Source organism: Chiloscyllium plagiosum, unplaced genomic scaffold (assembly GCF_037043375.1).
Source record: "Chiloscyllium plagiosum isolate Xiang-an unplaced genomic scaffold, Cpla_swu_hap1 HiC_scaffold_25, whole genome shotgun sequence".
NCBI classification, from domain to species: domain Eukaryota; kingdom Metazoa; phylum Chordata; class Chondrichthyes; order Orectolobiformes; family Hemiscylliidae; genus Chiloscyllium; species Chiloscyllium plagiosum.
The window spans coordinates 46943144-46967020 of record NW_028270163.1 but is presented as its reverse complement, the minus strand read 5'-3'; the positions used below and the strand labels follow the sequence as shown (position 1 = coordinate 46967020).

Here is a 23877-nt window from a genome sequence, read left to right as displayed (position 1 = left end):
GTAGTGGACACTTGTCTTTCAGACTGGAGGCCAGGATATTGTTGGGAATGGAAGGTTTGAATTATAAAACAGGAGGTTTTTTTTTCGTTAGAGCATAGGAGGTTGATAGGTGACTTTTTATAGAGGTTCAGAAAATTCATGAAGTATAGATAAGGTGAATAACCAGGCTCTTTTCCATAGGATTGGAAAGTTCAAAACCAGGGGTTATACGTTTAAAGTGAGAGGTGAAAGTTTTTAAAAAGATTACAAAGGACAGCACTTTTCCACCACTTCCTCTGGCAGTTCGTTCCACACATGAACTGTGTAAACAGGTACAGTTAAACGTTTAGACATCTGGATAAGTACATGAATATGAAAGGTTTGGAGGGATTTGGGCCGAGCATAGGCAGGTGGAACTAGTTTAGTTTTTAGGAACATGGTTGGTGGAGACAGGTTAGACCAAAGGGTCTGTTTCTATTCTGTATGACTCTGTGCATGAAATAGCAACTCCTCAAAATCTTGGCCTAATCTTGTGATTTGTCTCTTTGTACCCCACCTCACCACAAAATTCATAATCAATGGCCATAGTTTCATACAAAATCTAAAGGTGCTTACAGGTGTAACATGACAGGCAGGTTGTCTGATCTCCAGTGATTGCAAGTGGCTATCACGTTCACTTCAGTAATAGAAGGTATAAGCTTTTACCTGTATTTGGGGTGGACCAATTGTTAAAGTGGCCTAAAATTGTTATCCCTGTTAAAGTTCTTCGAAACTTCAGAGTTTCTTGCATTTAAGTGTATGCCCCCTAGTTCTGGATTCCCCAACCGCAGGGGAAAGACTTTGTCCATGTCCCTCATAATTTTGTAAACCCCTCGGCCTCCGACACTCCAGGGAAAACAGCCCCAGCCTGTTCAGCCTCTTCCTATAGCTCAGATCCTTCAACCCTGACAACATCCTTGTAAATCTTTTCTGAACCCTTTCAAGTTTCACAACATCTTTCCGATAGGAAGGAGACCAAAATTGCACACAATATTCCAGCAGGTTAGAGATACCTTCTTCTTTCAGCTTGTTTTGTTTCTGCAGTCAGAAATCTGTACTGTTTGAAAAAGCTCTTGAAATATAAGCTGACAATTAGTTGATGGAGTTTGATAGCTGGTATTCCATATTTTATACTACAAGCATCTGACAGTCCTGTGTAGCACTTTCTCACCATTGATATCTCTAAGTGATGCTTAGGTTGAAAAATGTTAATTGCTCTCAAGTATTGACATCGAAACATTAGCAATTATTATGTAATAAATGTTCCCATTTAATATGGGAATGAGAACAGAGATAATGATTATTTAGGGTGGAATCTCCACACTTGGAGAGAATGCTATCACTTTTTTTTTTCCTTTTTTTTTCCTTTCCAAGTCTCTTTCCACCTTTTTTGGATTGGGAGTGGTTACCATCATTTTGTTGTCACTAAGTCAAAATCCTAGAAACTCCTCTGTACCAGTCTTGTGGCTGTACATGGACCACGACATGGATGTGGTGTTTCAAGAAGACGGCTCTTTTCTGGCTTCGAGAGGGCAATTGGAAATGGACATAAAATGCTGGTTTTTGCCAGTGACCGTCATTGCAAGAATTTTTAAAATATAAATGTCATTAACTAGCTTTATTACATAACCAAGAATAGAAGGGCACCTGGACTGGTACACCAGCTGTTCTGTTTTGTGCAGGATAGTGAAAATTAAGTGTGTGCAATCCTGGGTGTGACTTATATACAGGAAATGTGACTCACACTTCATTGAATTTCCTATGCCACACATCCAGGCTCAGCTATAAATCTTGATGTGTCATACAATGTAGGGTTGATATAGTTCCTGATCTTAACTCTTGACATTACCTTCTGTTTAGGGATTGCTATCTTGTTTTGCCTACAAGAGGTATCGCATGGGTGTAGAGGACTTCAATGAGAAGTATGTGGATCCATCAAACGATTACCCTCCGTATCCCAATGTTACTGACAACTACCAGCAGCCGCCATTTGGTAACACTGCCCGGTCGGAATCTGAGGATTACAAGCCACCTACATACTAAACCAAAGTGAGCAGTTCTGCCTGCAGCTCCTGGAGTGTGAGGCAAACTGAACCATACAATGGCAAGCAGGAAGAGACATTTGCTGTTACAATAATAGTCTTTGTTTTCAATCTCGCTTTACCCTGTCACCTCTCTTCTTTTCCCAGCTATAATGCCCTGGCTCCTTGATAGGAAACCTGGTAGCATACCTTCTATGACACCACTGGCCACCAGAAGTCTGTGTGTGTTGCAACCTCACTGGGTCGCTTTCACTTCCTCACTATGAAGCGATGGTAAGTCTCTGCTTGGCATCTGTAAGCAGCAGTGCACTCCTGAAAGGGAGAGTGTCGTAAAGAGCGACCTTTGACGCCACCCCACTTCCCTCCCAGCTCTTTCCTTTCCACTTCTTCTCAAAGTTAACCTTTCAATTTGAGATCCTGTTCATCCAAACACCAAGCTGTTGCAAGTTTCAGTTTCCAGTGTCACTCTTTCAACCTCACTGTTTAAATGTTATCATTTGTGATAATATCATACGCTAAAATGATCTTTTAAATGTATTCCGAACCATTTTTACAGCTATTAACTAGGTAACCATTCTTGGTTTTTAATTGATTGCAGGACACTTTCTTCACGTAATTTACAAGCACCTATCAGTTTGTTCCTATATATGTTGTAAAACCTAACCTTTCACTGTTGGGACTCTGATACTCCTTCCCATATGCATAGTACATTTCCTCATTGATTGCGTTGGTTTGGGAACTCGCTGGTCAGAACCCTGCCTCTAATTTTGGCAAAGGCATCATCAGCAAAAGCTGTTTGTAGAAAATCACCTTGTTCCTGTGCTGCCTGAGCCCCCAGGAGAACCACAGCTTGATATAGTCCCGTTTGCTTGAAACCATTTTAATTCTATCTCTACTTCAATCAATATGTCTCTAGCACTGTCCATTAGATCCTCCTCTGAAGCCCTACCCAAAAACCTTTCCTGAACAATGTGTTTTTGTTAGTAAAGTGCACCAGGTCACCATGCACTGACAATTTAAAGGTTGCATCGGAGTGGTTTGAGCCACAGTGCCAGGCAAACACTAGAGCTGCCCACAATTGCTGAACGTGACTTGCATTTGTAAAAGGGGAGGTTGGCAGCAGCAGAATAGACAGAAAGTAAAGAGGGCACACATGAAGTAAATAGTGGGTGTGAGCTCAAGATAAAACCTTTTTAGTACAACATTAAATATCCCAATCACAGAATAGCATCAGAAAATATCACCATTCAGCTGAAGGGAATTATTTCAGTTTGAAGCATTACAGGGTGATGAAAAATGTATTTGAGTAAGTGCAGGCCTGTGAAAATTAATGGATGATTTATGGCACGAGTACAAGATGAACAAGTGAATTGTGTATAAACTGTGCTCCAATTTTAACTAGTTGAGAATGACAAAAGTTGAGTTATGATGACAAGATTGGAAGTTAGATTTATGATAACCTGAATGCAAAGATTTAAGTGAAATACTGTCTCTGGTGAAGTGAATTTAAATCTGTTCATCAACCGCATATAAATTTCATTGCTGTTCTAAGGGAAGGATTTCAATGTATTAAACTCCCACCTCCCACTGTATCTGTTCTGAGTAGAAACATTTATGCAGATTCTTAACTGAGTCTGACACTCTTGAAGTTCAGCATTAGATTTTTGAACTTGTGGAGATTTCAGATGTTTGCAGCCAGGGATTGGTTAGGAAATATTTTGTACCTTTTTACATTTACTATGGTCCATATGCTCATCACCCAGTGTTTTTCCACAACTTTAAAAAGACCGATTCTGATCATTTCATTGCTTTTAGCCAAGACCCTAGAATAAATTTTTCCATTGGCTTTTCCTGATTGGCGTAGGTAACTTTTGATGGAACCCCTACAGATATAGTGAACAACATCTTCCTTGTATATCACAGGGTTGCAACAGTGTTTGGGAGAAACTGCCCATTCCAGGCATGTTTTGTCACTCAATAACACAGTCCCTGCACTTTGAGCTTGTAAAAAGACTCCATTTCATGTCTGCATTGAATCCATAAATATCCAGCAAAATCAGTTGGATACAGTTTGAAGCCTTTGTGACCTTTTTGAATGATTGCTCTATTTAATTGCAAGTGGCCGTAGGACATGTTTTAAGGTAATGAGGTAGAAGTTGGACCAATCAATTGAATCACGTCATTGATTGATAAACTTGTGCGTTTCTGGTAAAATAAATCTAATAGAATAGTTAAATATCAATATAATGCCAATTTATAATGTTTATAGGATATGAAGCATACTATTGTGCTTTACATCCCTGTGCTCCCTTAGGAGATGATTCCTCAGGAATTGGTCTCCCATTTATTCCGATAAGCTACACATCCCTGGGACAGACACTAGGCTGAGCCAAACTTGAACTAGTCTTTATGCAAACTGTTCAATACTTGTTCTCTTTTTGCAGGGAGGTTTGAACAGCTTGTCATCCACTGTTTGTGGTTCACAGTTTGTCACCTGCAATAGTAACCTTAAAGCATTCCTGGAACAAGGGAGCTCGCCAAATGCTGGGTGTGAACTAATTGATCCCACACTGATCTTTTCTGGTTACATTGTTTGTAGCAGGTTTTTTATTTCATATTAGGGTGTATAAATGAATATAACCTGTGCATTTGAAATTACATACTGCAAGGAATTTACTTGAAATTTGTCTGGATTTCTTCATTTCAGACATGGTGATATGTTTATAAACATCTAAATTAGGCCAGACTCAGACTATAGAAATACTGTTTACAGATGTTACATAGAACCTAAAACTGAGTAAGTAATCCAAGCTGCGCGCACAGTTCAGATTAAAATAACCCAGGAGAGTGAACTGTTGTGATTTAAAAACAGGGACAAGCTGATGACATTGAACATCTGCTTTGGGTGGTTAAATTACATAAGTGTCAATGGTTGTATTCAATCACTAAGTCAGAGTTACAGGATTGGAGATGGGACAAGACGTTCTGGGCATGTCTGTTATTGTGAAGGCATTAAATCATGGCATCATACTTTTCAGGGAAGATTTCTAAGATCAGATGGCATTTTTAAATTTTTTTTTTTGAAGTGTTCCTCCTGGTGTTGTGGCCAATTTGATTTTACTCTACAACTGATCACTAAAACAGAAAATTATGGTTTTGGGAGTTTTTGCAATGCTTGTATTGACTTGATGAAAGGCACTAAAAATACTTATTGTAATTCATCTGATTTGATACAAGTCTCAAATCAGACATTTTGGGAGTATGAGGTGCCAGAGGGGAGAGATCCATTGTTCTTGTGACAGGTGAAACCGCTCCGGTGCATTGTGTGGTATACAGTCATGATCTTGAGATTTTCATTTGCATTAGGAGCAAAGCTTATTTATTTGTGACTATTTCCACTAGGTTAGAATGTCTGTCTGTAATCTCCTCCACCCCAATAGTTTGGATCCAGGTTTTTTTGTTGCAATCAGTTTGAATATTTAAAAAAGATGCTTTCCAATTGCCTTAATGCATTCTGAATAAAAGCAAAGATCTTCAGATGCTGGAAATCTGAAATTAAAAACAGTGCTGGAGAAACTCAGCTGGTCTGCCATCCTCTGAAAAGAGAGAGTTAAAGTTCTGAGTTCAGTGTGATTTTTTTTTTTTGAGGTGTTCTGAAGACTTGTATCGGACTCTAAATGTTTAGTTTCTCTGTCCAGAGATTCTACCACTCCTGCTGAGTTTCACCAGCATTTTTTGTTTTAATTAATGTTCGTTGGGCTGACTGGACAATATATATTCATCAATGAAAAGAACAAATTTAGCAACTTTCAGAATTGAATCATCTTGTTCCAAAGCTGGACTTCTGCAATTTTTTTAAATAAAAAAGGCAGGAAATGCACAGCACAGTCAGAATCTGAGCAGCTGCCTAACGGGCTCATGGTGTGGATGAAAGTCTCCTGAATCAGCGTGGTTAACATTTCGCTTTCCTGCTATGCTCCTGTATTATTTTTAAAATCTCTACTTGGAGCTTTCTATATTTTGTGCAAAGATGCTTTTCCAAAAGCATTAGACCAATGGTAGGAACTTTGGGGAGGAAAAGTGTCTGGAGCGCACACGTCCCTAACCGAATTATAGCTGTAATAAACTCTTCAGGGCTGTCCCTTCAGTGCTGAGGAGTTGGAAGAAGTTATTTAACTCTGTATTAAAATTAAGATCTACATCATTTCTGGAATCCACAAATAAATTGTTGCTTAAGTTAGATTTGTTTTCTTTTATATTCTGTAATTTGTCTAATAACCAAAATCACTCTTATTTGGTAAAAGGAATCCTTTGTATTCTTTATAAACTACTGAAATAGGTTTTTTTTTAAAAAGATAGATTAATATGATGTAGCTTTTGGTTCATTGTGGCTTCTATTGATTTGAATGTTAAATTTAAAAACTTGGCAAAAATTGCACTGAGAGTGTTGCATATTAACTGGCAATTTGGTGCAAGATGTCTGCAGGACAGGTGGAGCTGTGCAGATTTTTGGCATTATTTCAGCATTCAAGTTGAGGTACTGTCTGGATTGGACATGTCTGTTGTCAGGTGCAAGTAGAAACCACCCCCTCCACTGTGTGGTACTGTGACCAGTTTGGCACTAGGAACATATCACGCCAAATCACAGCAGCACAGCATGTGCTCCTATTGTACTGTGGTGTGCAGAGCTGTAGCACAGTATGTAAGCTGGTGCCAGTTGTCAGTTTTTAATCTATTAATTTTCACCTGAATCCACTGTGTAAAGACTCCAACTGCACCAAGCTCGAATGAACACTTTGCTTTAATATTGATGCACTGCTCAGTTAAAGAATGGTTGAACAGCAACTTAAGATCTGCACTAGGAGATAGCTTTTATTGAAATGGGAATTTTCCAGGTTAATTCTCAAATTCATAAAATTAGGGATCTTCTTTTAAGGTATTAGCAATATGCTTGGTCTATATTCATTTGGTACAGATGCCTTTTTGTACCGGACTTGTTAATTACAATTGAAAAGTGCCAAATGATGGAAAGTCAATTTCACACAGTTTCTGGGTAAGTGTTCTGACTTGTTCCCACCCTCTTTTTTTTTTTTTGTTTTGAGGGCTATGTGTTTTTCTTATGACAAGCCTGAGTTCCTAATTCTGATCACTATCCACTGATTTCCCCACCTAGTTACTGATAAAGCCCACTTTGGGAAAAATATGGTTTAGCTGTGATGTCCTTAGAATATTGAAACCTATGGATTGATACATAACAGGAGTTAGTGCCTTCAGAAGAAAAAAATATTTTTCCTTCACTTTGCCAAGATGGAAGATTATTGCTTTTTAATTGTTGAGGTAATAGGGATAGCAATTGGTTGGGTATTTGAAGAATGAGCTTTTATTTTAAAATCATGTGGACTGTACATTCAACAACCAAAGATTTTATTTTGTACTGCGAAAGCAAAAGAAACTGCTGTGAACCTTTGAACATTTTATACCTGGTTCTCCTGCTGTGGCTTCAAATGCCTTTTGTCATTAATATTGATTTGTATTGGAGCTTACATAGGCATTTTTCACTGGACTGAAGCTTTCAAATAAAGTTATTGATTATAATGCTCAATCCACTGTACAAATAAACACTTTTTTCAAAAGTAGTGACTGGTGTCGGCTGACATTTTGTTACAGAAGAGTCTAATAATCTTGTCTTTAGATAAGATCAAGTATCTGTAGTTATGCAGAAAATACTTTAAACTTTGAATGTAGGATGTTCAATTCACTGATCGCTTCAGAGTATCCTACACTACAGATAAAGACTGCAGTAGGACTCCCTGACAGGAAGGAACAGTGATGTATTTCTAAGTCAGGTTGGTTGAATGAGGAGAACTTGCAACTGGTGGTTTCTTTTCCTTCACCTGTTGCCCTTCCATGTGGTATAGGTCATTTAATCTGAAAAGCAAATGTAAGGGATCTTGGTGCCTTGCTAGACCACAAGGCAGAAGCTGTTTTTTTTTGGATCAGGGAGTGGTAGATGATCACAGTTGATCATTCAACTCCTCCCTGTTTCCACTTGCTCCCTATACTGTATAACCTAGACTTCTCCTTGGAGAAGTCAGAGTTAATGCTTTGGGTTCCGTGACCCATCTTCATTTCTTTTAATTGCTTTCTATGGCAAGCCAAGACAAAGTTCTGTAAGCTTTCAAGTAGGCTGAGAAGTCATGATGCTGAACCTTGGTCACAAAATTTGATTTCTGAGGAGACTGGAAAACTTGGCTATGGTTTGAAACAGTTGCTTCCATAGTCAAATTAAATACTATCTCTGGTAACGACCATCCTCTAAAAGCCAGGATCAACAAAATTTTAAACATAGACTGCAGTTTCTGTTTAAATTGCAAACTATGTACATGGCAAGTATAATGAAAGTAGATCATGTGAATTGATTCAGTAGTTCACTCTCCTATAGAGAGATCAGCCTCTGTCAGGACTGTTCTCCTTGCTAAGAAGTTGAGCACCTCCCCTCAGACCTGCTGTCCCCAGCTCACAGCAGAACACAACTGGAGTTCCACATTTCAAAACAGCAATGCATGCAAAATTACCTCCACTCTTCTTTGGTGTGGACTGTAATGTTATCATAAAATGAGATAACATCAGCAACTAATTGCTTACTTCTTGGTATCTGGATCTAGCCTCTATCACCCTAAATCTACATCACCCAACTCAGCAACTTTTGTATCTTTGTATGTGCTTTCCACTTGTATTCAATCTGATTAGAAGTTATGATTTCAATTGTAAATTGTCTTCATTTCTTCTGAGATCCGTTTCTATTTTCTGTTTCTCTAATCAGTTATGGGAATGTTGAAAAGAAACATTTTGTAGAATAGCTTCAGGCAGGACCAACAGACAATATTCACTTTGGTTTCCATTTATTTTACAATATTTAAAATAAACCAATGTAACTAGATGACAGCCCTTGGATTTAAAATGAATTGATGTATTTGAGCACTCTGATCACCAAAATATCACCATCCATTCTAATGGCAGTGAAGATTGATCAATAGTTGTATGGCAGTTGAGATTGATCAAATGATTTTAAATTAATGGGGGTTTTTGTTTAAGTTAGTTCCAGTATCAATTACTCAGTTTAAAAATAAATAGTGACTAATAATAAACAAGGTTCATTTTTCCATCCCCCTCTGTTCTATTCCAGTGTTAATGATAACAGTATCCACCTTTAGCTAGCTGCAAAGTTAATTATTTGCAACAAAATGAGTTGTCACAGTAGCCTGCATTGAAATACCAATTAAAGAACACATCAGGGACTGACAAATTTTCTGTTACTGTTTCAGAGCCAGTAATTGAGGATTGTGGGTATTGAACTATGCTGAAAAGCTCCTGTGTGGTCCTTTGATTAAGACATAGCACTCAATTAGAAAAAGCTATTTAAAAATGTATGCTGATATTTATTTTTTAAAATAATGAAGTACATTAGGTACTACATCTTTGGGAGGGGATAGAGGTGGATGTATTTTCATGGATTCGGTTCACTTTTGTGATTGCTAGAAGGCATGTTTGTATTGGACAGGAGATGAAAGGTTAATTCAGTTTGGTTGTTGGCTCGTATGAAAAATATGCAAGGTTCGAGAGTACTGAACCAGTCCCGCTGCCACAGTCAAAATGCAACAGAAGTTCCAACAGGGCTTTTTGCATCATTTGAAATAGTGCAGCTAATTTCAATTTGCAAATGAGAGAAAACTGACTGTTAGCAGACCCAACAGCATTACGAAAACTCCTCTGTCTCCAACTGAAAGTACAAGTGTAGAAGAAAGAATGGACTAGCCTTGACTGTAACGTGTCCGACCACCTTAATGAGTTGCCCAGAATTGCATGAGGACAAAACACTGGAGATTACACTCAATATTGGTCAACACCTTAGAAGCAGGAGAGAAAATTTGCAAGGGTGGGGCACGTCAGGGAATGGAGCATTAACTTCAGACCTGCAGATTTTCAAAGAGTTTTCTTGGTGATTTGCCCTGTTCCCTACAAGCAAGTTGCTTTGAAGCAATGAACTGGCGTGCATCCTCTTGCCTGCTGTTCTCCTTGTCACTGTTGACACATGACTGATTGTCATTTGCAAAATAGCAGCGCCGACAGGTTGCTCGGTACATGTCTGTTCCACCAATCACTTCAACCTGTCAAGACAAAAGAAGGTATTACATTAAATCATAAAGGGGAGAAAAAGGAGTCCAAAAGAACTGCATTCAGGTAACATCTTGCAGCAGAAATAATTTGTTATTTTAAAATGTCACACCCATTCTGTTAGAATATGGAGTTGACTGTTCAACTCCTCCCTGTGCCATAATTCCAATGGACCATTTGCTGATTTCTATCACTCAATCCATTTGAGCTCCTACAGAATAAAATCCATCCTTCAATCGACTCAGTATCTAATAACCTTTGCCTGAAAGTCTGAAGAGATTCTTTTATTTAGCTTTGGCTCAGTTCATGGTACTTTCGCCTCTGTGTTGCACTGGGATTTGAAACTCACAAACCTTCATTTCAAAGAGCAAGCGGCTGTCCTGTGGGGATATCAAACAGAGTCCCCTTGCCTGCTTTCTCCGGTGGATGCAAAAGATCCCATGAAGCTATCTGGAAGGGTAGCAGGGCTTCTAGCTCCCTGGCCAATATGTATACCTCAACTTTACCATGAAAAATAGATTATCTAGCTAGAGTTTGCAGTGCTCAAAATGTCTGTCCCCTCCATCAGAACAATCAGCACATTTCAGAAGTACCTTCATTGACTGTAAAATGCTTGGAATCACCTTAGTCATGAAAAGGTGCTACACAAATGTAAGTCTTTTCCCAATTTCGTCCTCCTTCATGCTGCAAGTTTTGACCTTGACACATTAACAGCAAGCATTCCCTTTCTTTGTTATCCATTGGCTGACCGATTCAGGTGAGAGTTCATCAAGCTCTCCTGAACCAGGAGCTGCAATCACTGCTTCAAACTCAGCCAGCAGGAAGCCAATGGGAGTCGACGATTTCTCCAGACCTGCTCGCCAACAGGAAAGTCACATTCGTTGACTTCTTTTCTCCCATCTCAAACATGTTAACCCTCCAATCAAACTCTTGAATGTCTCTGGCACACACCTGTTCTATTCCAACTCTGATTGCTTGTTCACCCCTCGTTAAATTCTTGCTTTGGTACTAAAACCAGTTTTATTTTTCCTCCCATTACGCCATTCAAAATATCTTGACACAGTTTCCCTGTACTAAAGATGCTATGCCAACAACTTATACAATATTTTAGAGGAGCTAACAGTTCACCCAAAGAAAAAGTTAAATGAAACCTGTTTAGATAGAATATTTCAGTTTATGTAGTTAAAGCTTCTACTCATAGATCACCTCTATGTCAGAGTGTTTATGGCTGCACTAGTTTCCTTTCTCTCTCTGTTACAAGTAATTGGCTAGTCAACTGACACTTGACTGAATTGCCAAATGGCTGAATAAATTGTCACTAAATCTCTTAAAGCCCCTACAATGGCTCAGTGAGTCTGAACAATCTGAAATCAAACCTTAGAGACCAAAGAGTGCAATATCTGTACCAAAACAACAGATCTCAGCTGAAGAGTTAAGGGAATCCGGGACTAGAATTGCACTGCTGGGATACAGGAGACAATACTCACTCACCTGGATTGTGAACAATGCTGTGATCATACTTGGAACCCCCTATTACTATAAATAACAAGTGGCCAATTGGCAAGATGATAGATGACACCTGGCAGTTCCCTCTATAGTGGGATAGTTCTCTCAGGAAGGGAAGAGAACAAAGTACAGATTAAGAAAGTGGGAGATAGACAAACACAAACCTCTTTTTCACTCCCCAGCCTCTTGGTATAAGCAGCTTCCCTGTAGCACTCCATGCACACAGCGCTCAGTTTCACTACACTCTCCGCCAGGGGAACAAGATTCAGAATGTTGCCAAAAGCCTGGAGAAACAAATAGAATTGCTCAGACTCTAAAAGGGGAAATAATTAATAGGATTTTGCTCTTTCACATACTGTTGCTGTGCCACATCAAACTGACCTTGTGCCATTTGAAGTGACAAATTAGTTATTTCTCGCTGCCACACAGCAATAATGCTGCTTCCTTACTCTCACTGCAATCAGGAAAGACAACTCCCAGTTAATTCCAGAAGTTGAGAATTGCAGGGCAAGGAGACAGGCATACATGTGGTAGAGAAGATTTACCAGGATTGTACTGAGAGGATTCAACCATAAAGGAACCTCAATTATTTGAATATTAATTATCCGAAGGAGATCTCAAGATCCCAATAGAAACATTAAATTAAAGGGGGTGTTCAGTGTTGGGGGGAGGTCAGGAGTGGGGGCAGACGGACGTGGTGTTGGATGGGGTTTGGGGGTGGGGGGGGCGTTGCGGCTCGTGCGCGATGTGCTGCTGCCCAGTCTCCTGAATGGGGAGCAGACTTAACAGAAAACTCTGAGACCTAGAGGAAAGGTATTGAATCAGTTAACCGAATAATCAAATATCTGAACAGAATAGTGCCCGCCCATCTCGTTCCAATAATAGAGGTTCCTCTGTACATGGGAAGACTTTGTCAAGTTGGAACTATACTCTCCTGCGTTAACAGTTTTCAAGGGATCCTTAAGCAATGATGTATTCAGATAGAATAGATGGGAGTGTCAGAAAGGTCAACCACTGGAGGTCACAGTTTTGAGGGTGTTCCAGAAAATCTGATGGAAAGAAAAGGAAACGACTTTGATGGTGCAAGTTTTTGATGACCTGGAATACACTGCTGGAAAGGTGGGGAAGCAACATCAAATGAATTGGCTAAATTGTTACGGCCCAGACTCTTACCCAGTCCTCCACCGGTCACAATAAAGTTTGAGCATATGTTATATCAGACTGCATAAAACTCAGGATGGGAAACAAGTCAGATTGCCCTAAGTAACAAGCGATGAACTAATCTAATAAAAATCAGAATAATAAAGATTAACTAAACATTTAAATTCCAAACATATACAACAACCCTTCTTGAAAAATAACACACCTAAACCATGTCAATGTGGGGGGAGAATTAAAATAACACACTGCAGTGTTATTTTAAAATACTTTGACTACGTTAGAATTAATTTCAGAGATGAATCATTCAAATTGTTCCAAATGCTGATCTGTAGCCAAAGTCACTTTCCACACAAGCTACTGACATTTGAAACTCTTCCTGGATCAGTTCTGGTTGGCTGAATTCACTTTATCTGGACAGAGTGAGGGTACATTCTGAAGTCTCCTGAAGGAACTATTCACTTGTGGCAATGAGATCTTTGAAAACTAACTGGAATTTTGAGGAGAGGAGCTTCGAGTAGAGAGATTGAGTGCAAGTCTGTGAGCAAGAGGAGTTGTCATACTTTTGTTCAAATCCAACTTCTTTACTGTAACCATTAGCTGGATCAAGTGACCTTTCAGAAAGCACTGCAGACTGTCACTTCAGCTGAGCAGCTTGTTACTCTTTCCCATAAAAGCAACATTTTCCCCAGCTAAAGATAATATGTCCAGTCAATGACATTCAGGATGAACATTTTAGAGAACACAGTCCCATAATAATAGACCCAAAGAAAAGTGCAGGGATATTGGGAATAAGTAGAGGAGCGATAGGTCATTTGGAAAGCTGGCAGCTGTGATGGACTGTCAGGGCAGCATGATTCTGTATTTGTCACTTCACCACCACTTGTTCTGATTTGGAGGTACTGGTGTTGGACTGGGGTGGACCAAGTTAAAAATCACACAACTCCAAAAGCTAGTGCTTCCAAATAAACCTGTTGGACTATAACCTGGTGTTGTGTGATTTTTAACTAAACACTTGTTCTGAACATTTTAAATGAGATGCAGGTCACTGCCCCTCCCACCCACTTCAATATTGATGGGGAGGAGCTGGTGTTGCACAAAGCTAAAAATCACAATACCAGGTTATAGTCCAACAGGTTTATGTGGAAACACTAGCTTTTGTAGCGCCCTAAAAGCTAGTGCTTCCAAATAAACCTGTTGGGACTGTAACCTAGTATTGTGTGATTTTTAACTCACTTCAACATTACTATTCCTGCACCAGTGATCAATGATAGTACCTCTAGTGATAAATCTATCCTCTGTGCAAAAGTCCGTGTGGGAGGGGAACTGCTCTTTGCTTAAAAGCGTGGGGAAGGTCAGGAACTCAACAGAAATTCTTAAGTGGTTATGCAATCTATTTCAGATGAAAGCATTGCTTCTTTGTCCAAGGTAAAAAAAAATTAATGGCAGTTTGTTAGTTATAAAAGAAGTGGCTATACAATTGGATACACATCACACAACTCCAACAGGATACACTCATTTGGCTGCACTATGTACAGTTGTTCTTTTTCCTCATGGGCTCCACTCACTTTCCTTTGGAAAGTTCCATCCAATGCTGCCACAATCACAGTTTTTCCCTTGTTAGCCATTTCCTCAGCAAATTCGACACAGTCTGGAAACTAGAGAGAGAGAGGCAGCTTCAGCACCATGTTCTGAAATAGCACCTTTCTTCAGATTCACAAGGTATTGAGCAACATAATCAACACTAACTCGCATTTACAATAATAAGAAAGCATCACTGGAACACATCCTCTGACACTTTACAGAAGGGCAATCAATTCTAATTTGTCAGCCTTTAAATCCATGAATCTCCTACAGAGTTATGAAGGGACATTATTAATAACTCAGTAAGCAAATGTACTGCCTAGTGTTGTACTGAACCAGCAAGAGTAGGGAGAGTCCAAGTTTGATTCACGAGAATGGTCCCAGGAATGAAAAGCTTAACATATGAGGAATGCTTGATGACTTTGGGTTTATACTCAATGGAGTTTAGAAGGATGAGGGGGGATCTAATTGAAACATACAGAATATTGAATAGCCTGCACAAAGTAGATGTTGGGAAGAGGTTTTCATTGGTCAGACAGACGAGGACCCAAGGGCACAGCCTTAGAGTAAAGGGGAGACCTTTTAGAATGGAGATAAGGGGAAACCTCTTCAGGCAGAGAGTGGTGAATCTATGGAGCTGCTTGCTCCAGAAGGCCCTGGAGGCCAGGTCATTGAGTATATTTAAGACTGAGAGAGATCGGTTCTTGAGTATCAAAGGAGATCAAGGCTTATGGGGAGAAAGCGGGAGAATGGGGTCAAGAAACATATCAGCTATGATTGAACAGCAGACTTGATGGGCTGAATGGCCTAATTTCTGCTCCAAGTCTATGGTCTTATGATTCTTGTTCTGTAATGAGTTATTTAATCTAAGCTATGGAAAGTGTGCAATAGCTTCAGCATCCCAACTAGAGAGTTCTGGGAAGGGATGGTGATGGGTCAAAGGTAAAGAAACCATGTCAAGTGCACTGCTGGGAACAGTCTGTTGGTGGATATCAGTTGAGAAAAGCATTGGATTATCTAGTGCTATTTTATAGAGGAGGAGGAGCCCAGTGTTCATTACCATCAGGTTTATACTTGGGAAAGACACCAGGAAGGCTACTGAACCACATTTCTGTACAGGAGAGCACCCTGAAAAGCTTTACAATTCCTTCAAGTTCTTGAAAGCAGCAAATGTTTTACTGTCCAAGATTAGTCAATTAAAAGAGGGATTTATCCAGGTATTAGCATTCAGTGCAAAGACTCAGACCAGCTTGGATTTCTCAGTACTGTGCACACATTTCAAGTAAATCAACCGCAATGGGCTACACTTACAAACTGTCCTTCATCAATTCCAATAACTGCAGATTTCAATGCTTCTTGAGTAATCTCGCTCAGCTTTGTGGCAGGAACTGCTTGCATTGTAAACCTGGGAGATAAAAGAACAAAACATCAGCAGCTTTTATAAATGAAAGTCTAGGAATAATGGAACATCACATCAATAACTTCATTTCTGGACCCCACTGAGTACATGCCATTAAAGAGGACGGCAAATTACAAAAGTGTGCAATCAGCTCACAGAAATCCGTTCAAAACTTAGAGCCTTCCTCAGTTTGGCTTACAGCAGGGTAAAACAAAATAGGCAGAGAATGTGCAGCTTGCCATTTTCTGCAATTGTACTGAACTATTAAGTGTGTTTTACACAGAGATAAACAATTGGAAACTGTAACATATGAGGCCTGCACACTATCGATGGTTCCAATACTCTGCACATATACCACCATTTGGAAGCATAAGTGTCACTGACTGCTCACTACTGAACCCAAGAGTTACTTGGCAACCTTTCGAAGGCTGAGGGATTTGAGGTGGTGAGTTGAAAGACAATGCAGACGTTATCTGAGGCTGCTGAATTCAAACATAATGAGGTCAGCCTCAAAAGAGAAAGCTGCTGTCACACAGGGAGGATGTAAACACAAAAAAAAACTCAAGGCACTGAAGAGAATAGAAAGATTATTTTGTAGTCATGGGAGTTGTGAATGGTGCACTGTCTCATGGTCAGCCTGAATGAGGGAAATCAAAGAACACACGGGCACAAGAACGTCATTCAATATTGCAGCAGGAAATATATGATATCCATTGATTCCTTTAACCACAACTCCTCCTTGAAATCATGCAATGGCCTCAATTGCTTTCTGTAATGGTGAATTCCACAGGCTCACCACCATCTGAGAGAAGAAATTTCTCCTCATCTCAATCTTATGTTGTTTATCCTGTATCCGAGACTGTGATCCCTGGTTCTGGACTCCTGGCCATTAGGAACAACCTTCCTCTATCTACCGTCTAGTCCTGTTGAGAATTTTTAAGTTTCTACAAGATCCCCCATATTATTCGGAGCTCCACTGATTAGATCCTAACCAATTTAACTTCTCATGTGTCAGTCTTGCTATCCCAGAAATCCACTCTGATGAGAAGCATTGTTTGACGATCATGATAAAGAGATAGGGGTACACTTGTAGACTGGAAAGTTCAATGAGATAAGACGCACGATACAAGTCAACCATACAGCAGAGTTGCCAAAAAGGATAACAGGAATGAGAAACCATTGAATGGATGTATGGATGGAATGCCAAATAAATATATTATTGCCCAGGCAAAAAGGGAGTGCACCAAAAGTTAGTTTTCTTGGATAAAGTAAATTAAAGCTGAGATTAAATTTAGAAGGCAGCTGTAGACTAGCATTTAACAGAAAAGCAACAGAATGTAGTACTTGGAAGTAAAATGTTTATAAAGGGTTTTCTCCAAGACAGAGGAGTCCAAAATTAGATGCAACGGTTTTAAGGTGAGAGGGGAAAGATTTAAAAGGGACCGAGGGGGCAACTGTTTCACACAGAGGGTGGTGCATGTATGGAACAAGCTGCCAGAGAAAGTCTTGAATGTGCATACAATTACAACATTTAAACGTCTTCTGCTGCATGGATAGATAAGAAGGGCTTAGAGCAAATACTGGCAAATGAGACTAGATCAATTTAAGATATCTCGTCGGCACAGACAAATTGGACCAAAAGTTCTATTTCTGTGCTGCACAACTCTATCACTCTAAAGCCGAATAACCAATAATTGTAAATTGAAACAAACAAGCAAAAACAGAAATTGCTGGAGAAATGGCAGAGAGGAAACAAAGTTAACAATGAATCATAGAGATACGTAGGACAGAAACAGTGCCTTCAGTTAAACTCGTTCATGCAGAACAGATCTCCTAAATCAATTTCATTGCATTTGCCAGCACTTACCCATCCTGTGACCCTTCTTCAGAAGAAAATTAATTTTCAAGACCTTGAAAGAGAAGGAGGTAGAGTAAGGAAGGGAATTGCAGGATCAGGAAACAGAAGGTATGGTCACTTACAATGGAACCAAAGGAGGAACAGACAACTGAGTTCTGCATTGTGCGTGGAGAAGTGGCCAGGATTTGGTAGCAAGTAGAGGGGAGAGATTTTAGAGCTATAGGATACTAACGGTGGAGAGGAGAGGGCATTAAGAGACTTGAATGCATGAAAATACATATCAAGAGTGAACAACAATAGAGAACAAAAAAAAACAAATTAGGTTAGTTCGGACATGGCTGAAGGTTAACTGGGAACAGAGGATGTGATATAACAAATAGATTTTGGACTAGCTGAAGTTTGAAATGTAGATAACCGGAGACCAGCTGAGGTACCAGTAGAAAAGACAATCATGGAGGTGACAAACACACAGACACCACCTCAGCTTGACAAGGGGTCACTGGACCCAAAGCATTGACTCAGCTCTCTACCCCTAGATGCCGCCAGATCTGCTGAGTTTCTCTAGCAGTTTCTGTTTTTGTTTCATCACTGTGGTGTAAAATTCCAAGCAGTGGAATGTGGTGAAACGGTTAAAAATTATGTCCCAATACATGTGTGAATCTAACCGGAATGGAGGTGTTGCTTAGTCCCGTGTGAATCTTATTACACACCTCCCCGTGTGAATCTTCTTATCTGTATGTAACCAGAATGGAATGTGTTTTTTAGCCTTGCTCTGCTGTTCACATGAATGTTTATATCTGGAAAAGAGTATATCAGCTGGAAAAGTCTCCAGTTCGGTGAGTCTGCTCCGGGGTTACGTTTAACCGCCGAGCGTGGGTTGTTGGCAACCGCTCTACGAGAACTGACGGCTCCCAGTTCCGGTAACATGTAGAGTGAGTATAAGCCAGACCCGTTGTGGCGACGCTGCGGGGAATAAAATGCCCATATTCTAGCAGACTCGCCTCTTGGTCGTTTGTTCTGTGTCAGACTACTCTCCTACGAACCTGACCTTGAGAATTTTTTAAAACATTTGGCGTAGTCGAGCAGGGTCAATCGCAATTGAGGAGAGATTTTGATACAGAACAATGTTTTGGAAAAAGACTAAGAAACCAGAAGAACAAACTGTGGAGGTCCCGACCGTCCCGGGATGGCATGGATGTGGGCATGTACGTGGCAGTTTGTTTGAGAGAGGATCCCAGTCCTGCCGAAGAACCCCTTGCCTGGGGTACAGCGGAGGATGTGGGCATGTCCAAAAAGCTGAAGCGGAGTTAACAGAATTGAATGGGATTGAACTGAACTGAACTGAGTGGAACTGAAGTGAATCAAATTGAACGGAACAAAATGGAACTGAGCTAAATTGAATTGAAATGGACGGAACTGAATTGAACACAATTGAATTGAACTGAACAGACCTGAACTGAGCTGAATTGAACTACACTGAATTGACTGAACTGAAATTAACTGAAACGAATTGAACTGAATTAAGCATAATGTAACACATGTATTGGGCCAAGCAGTGGAATGTGGTGTAAAATTCCAAGCAGTGGAATGTGGTGAAACGGTTAAAAATTATGTCCCAATACATGTGTGAATCTAACCGGAATGGAGGTGTTGCTTAGTCCCGTGTGAATCTTATTACACACCTCCCCGTGTGAATCTTCTTATCTGTATGTAACCAGAATGGAATGTGTTTTTTAGCCTTGCTCTGCTGTTCACATGAATGTTTATATCTGGAAAAGAGTATATCAGCTGGAAAAGTCTCCAGTTCGGTGAGTCTGCTCCGGGGTTACGTTTAACCGCCGAGCGTGGGTTGTTGGCAACCGCTCTACGAGAACTGACGGCTCCCAGTTCCGGTAACATGTAGAGTGAGTATAAGCCAGACCCGTTGTGGCGACGCTGCGGGGAATAAAATGCCCATATTCTAGCAGACTCGCCTCTTGGTCGTTTGTTCTGTGTCAGACTACTCTCCTACGAACCTGACCTTGAGAATTTTTTAAAACAATCACCTCAGTGGCATGTCTGCAACATGCAAACCAATCAGAAGCTTGGTTTACGGATGAACAGTGCAGTAAGTTTCTGAATGACCTGCCTGAAGCAGACAACAGCTGGAAGGAGAGAATTGAACCATTAGCAATGATACAGAGGTTGTGGACAAAAGTGATCACTTTGATCTCAATGTCAAACTGCAAGGGATTGCATAACCCAAATTCCAATCTTGGTTGGAGCAGCCCCAGGTCAGAGGTGACACAATATGGTCGCACATTGCCACATCTCTAATTACTGCACTAACAGAATTAGCTTACTTGATCCAGTGAGCTCTCAAGTTAGCACAATTATAGCTTTGAGAAGGAGGTAACCCAAGGGAACAGGGTTTATTTTGAACAAAGAATTGTACAAACCAACATAGAAGGAGTTCTGTACAAACAGCAGTTGCAGATGTGAGAAAGAGACAGTTTGATAAATGTCTGAGAACAGATAGCCTGAAGTTTTTAGCAAGCATTAAAAGAAAAATAGATCCCATAATAACTGAGACAAATGATTAAGAGTGGGATTATGTTTTTACAAAACATAGATCAGACAAGTTCATTGAGCTGTGAAAGCAATTTAGTTTTAGTCTTATTAAATGAAAAAGATGTTGTTTTATTAGGTAAAAGAATTAGTCAGAGTAGGGGCAGTAAATGTCGTTTCAGAAGACAGCATGGGACTAGAATGTGTTATAACACAGTTGCAAGATAGAAGAGCAATGTGTACCTGACTCTCCAAGGTCAGGTGCTCACAAATAATTTGCTGAAGAGTACTAACAACAGGTGTAAACATAAAACTTTAAATGTAACTTTATCTCATAACTAATATTATGAATCTTTTAGCAATTAGTAAGAACTAACCCCTTTTTGTATCTCCTGTGATTAGGACAGTAGGGAGTATAAGATGAGTAACAGAATTTGATAGGGATAGCAAGAAATAAAATGAATAACAGAATCCAAGCAACCCTTGGGGACAAGCAGGTCTGGGAAATGTCTGAAAGAGAGTATAACCATTAACTTTGGAATGTGAATTAATGGGATACATTGTAAGATTCCAAGGCCTGATGATTACAATAATTGGTAAACATCATGAGGACATGGGAAACCTAGGGCTGTCCATCATTGGTCAGGTATTTCACAGGATTGGATGTATAGATTAAAGGAGAAGGAACAAGGACAATATTGCATGTAATTATTGTAATGAGAAATATATAAAAATGCTGTATCTTACTGGAGAAACGAGAGCCTCATTGACTTCTCTTCTGATCGGAGGAGTAGTTAAAAAGGTGACTGAGTACATGTTGAAGGCCAGATTCAGACTGGTCTCTAACCTTTCCCACACGTTTGGTAAAGACCTCAAATAAAGATCAATTGTACTTCTGAACACAGAATTCGAGACAGGTATTTGGCATCTCTCCCCAACGGATGGTATTGCCAAGGGGCAGAGTGTAGATGAAGAGAAGGTGGCTTCAGAGAGCTGTGTGAGTTGGGAATAGAAACCATTCTGGGGATTCTCTAGCATTTATTAAATGAGAGCAATTATAACAGTCTGAACAACAGATGCCATGCCATGCGAGATAGCCAATTTTTTCATCTTCAGAGAGATTTTCTCAAGGACTACATGTCGGTTTCAAGAGTTGCTTTTTCATTTTCACTAACTCCTCTATTGGGTGATGAGGTTACACGGTGGATTTGCATTGTATTTTTCGCTGCAGACTTTTTTCTTTGGATAGACAAGTTCAAATACGGCCCTTTTTAAAAATTAATTTCAAGTAATTCGTAGTCTGCAGCGTTCTTTGGCCTTGTTCTGCTAATTTCAAGTTTTTTTATCCTCAATACTTCTGTCTAAAATGAATACGTCAGGATACAGACTTCCAAAAGGTCCAACTATACCACAAGGGGAATCCATACAAATTAGTTCTGCAGCACCAAGTAACCATCAGATAACAAATAATGTAATTCACGTTTTCCCGAGCACCTCCTCACCTGATCTGAACTTTAATGAGGTAGAGATTGGACTGACCAAAGAACATTATTCTTTTGCAGGATTAGCTTTTGGAAGCAAGTTAAAATTGACATTTACCAGACAACAACTCTCTCTCTCGGGGACTTGAATCCCCTGCCAATAACCAGCTGCTGCTTCGTGGGCCCAGTCCCCAATTGCATGCACTTTTTTGCAAATGTTCTCCATTTCTCAGCTCGCTTCAAATGGGCATCCTGCAAATGCAGCCTGAAGCTGTCACTGTCACAAGGCAAAAGGTCTGCCAAGTTCTCCAAGCCCAGCATGAGGGGGCAGCTGGGTCCATATTCGTATGTGGTTGGGTCTATATTCACATTTCTGGCATGCCCTGATTCCAGCCTGGTTGATAAGTTTGCAGTCACCTTTCCTCCCATTTTTCTCCTCAGTCCCATTGGAAATGGTGCAGCCAAAACTCTCCTGCATTGTGGCACCAAGACAGCCAGAAAAACTGGTCTACTTCCACCAATCATAGATTTTCTCTTTCCTGTGCTTACTGCTCCTCTCTCACACTCACTGTTCCTCCAATCAAACTCTATTATTTTCCCACTCCCAATGAGATGTAGCGCAAATAATACAGGAGGGAAATCTTACTTAGTTTTTTTTAAAAACCACCATATTTGCCTTTTTTTTGCAGACGTGAGGTCTCTAGAGTACATTCGTTCAGTGCCCATGCAGATTTTAAAAACCAAAGAAGGGTGTGGTTGATTGCACTAAAGATCGACTTCTCAACAGAGAAGAGAAACCAAGGAAGGGAGGAAAGGAATAGGCGAGAACTTAATCAAATGGATGGAAGAGTAGAGGATTATATGCAAACAAAAATCAGCCAGCTGAGAAATGTCATGAATAAACAAAAAAAACCCAAACGATTGCGGATGCTGGAAACTCTGAAGAAGGGTCACTAGATCTAAAACATTAGTTCTGCTTTTTCTCTACGAATGCTGACTGACTTGTTGAGTTTTGCCAGCAACTTCAGTTTTTGTTTGATTTCCTGCATCTTCAGTTCTTTGGGGTTTTGTTTAACTTCAGGTTGTGGCTACCTGACTGTAAGAAGATTTCAATGAACTTAAAATTAGTTCAGAGGTGACTAATAAGATCAGGAGTGTGCATGTTTCCCCCATTTAATAAGATTATGGTTGATCTGATTGCAGCCTTAACTCCACTTTCCTGTCTGGCCCCATGACCCTTGACTGTTGTAGATCAGAACCCTCATGTAACCCTCATACTCCATGAACCCAAATCCACTTCTTGCTGGGGAAAGATATGTCCACAAATGTAATAGAGGAACAAGGATCAAAATTCAGACCAGCAATTAACCACAACCACATATCACAAAAACTACAGAGAGTTAATTCAATGGTTGATTCAAAAATCTCACCAAAGTTATCCCTTGGAAGGCAAATGAGGGAATTTACAAGCAATAATCATTTGGTGGGTATTAGCTGGTGAAATGGCAGCTCATTGAGATTGTGTGGATTACCTGGGAATGAGGGACTTTTTAAGAAAGTACCCATGTAGTTCAAAGGAATTGCTGCTCAGAAAAGTCATAGCAGTGTTAGCAAGTGTTTCTTGTCACTTACAAGGGGCATGAAATAAGCTGAAATTTGCAGTAAACTCCTTGCTAACGGTTAAATATAGATTGCAGTACCCACTTAGTGCTGCAACTCTCATTTATCAGACTCACTTGTCATGTGTAGCCAGATCCTCTTTACTATATCGAATATCCTTTGCATACTTTACCACAAGACATTGGTATTGAGCAATCTGAAACCTTCTCACCCGGCGCATTAGTTCCGTGCTGCAGTGGAAAGAGAAAATAAGTTCCATCAGAGCTACACGTTGTGACGTTGACTCCTGAAGAAATCTGTGCTGAAACTGCAGGGAAGTGTTCTCAATCTTCATCAAAGAGAGAATTCCACTCCCCCAACCCCAGAAATTCCAAAAAAGGCAGCTAATCAACTTCCCTCTAAACGAAGCAGGTGAGATTCAGAGCCGACTCAGCATGGGAAAAGAAATAGCAAGGGCAAACTTTAACAGGCAACTCACCACCAAAAACA

The 23877-nt window shown here is 40.0% G+C and overlaps 3 protein-coding genes across 5 annotated transcripts in view; 2 read left to right on the top strand and 1 right to left on the bottom strand.

Annotated features, from left to right (window-relative positions):
• syngr2b (synaptogyrin 2b) overlaps window positions 1-7696 on the top strand; it is a 28531-nt gene extending 20835 nt beyond the window's left edge. Inside the window, exon 4 of the mRNA XM_088000699.1 lies at window positions 1879-7696. Within this exon, the coding sequence (XP_087856825.1) occupies window positions 1879-2061 (183 nt within the window). The 3' untranslated portion in view covers window positions 2062-7696. The remainder of the gene's footprint in view (window positions 1-1878) is intronic.
• Window positions 7697-8945: 1249 nt separating this feature from the next.
• The window catches only part of tk1 (thymidine kinase 1, soluble), a 31831-nt gene continuing 16899 nt past the window's right edge, over window positions 8946-23877 (bottom strand). For both annotated transcript variants that reach the window (XM_043714935.2, XM_043714934.2), the window contains exons 3-7: window positions 23505-23618; window positions 15795-15888; window positions 14468-14557; window positions 11906-12025; window positions 8946-10228 (exon numbers count right to left, since the gene is read on the bottom strand). In XM_043714935.2, coding sequence (XP_043570870.1) covers window positions 10028-10228; window positions 11906-12025; window positions 14468-14557; window positions 15795-15888; window positions 23505-23618 — 619 coding nt within the window. In that variant the 3' untranslated portion in view covers window positions 8946-10027. The remainder of the gene's footprint in view (window positions 10229-11905; window positions 12026-14467; window positions 14558-15794; window positions 15889-23504; window positions 23619-23877) is intronic.
• afmid (arylformamidase) overlaps window positions 23652-23877 on the top strand; it is a 47732-nt gene continuing 47506 nt past the window's right edge. Inside the window, exon 1 of one of the 2 annotated variants that reach the window (XM_088000697.1) lies at window positions 23652-23799. The gene's annotated coding sequence lies outside the window, so the exon portion shown is untranslated. The remainder of the gene's footprint in view (window positions 23800-23877) is intronic. The other variant, XM_088000696.1, reaches the window with a different exon arrangement.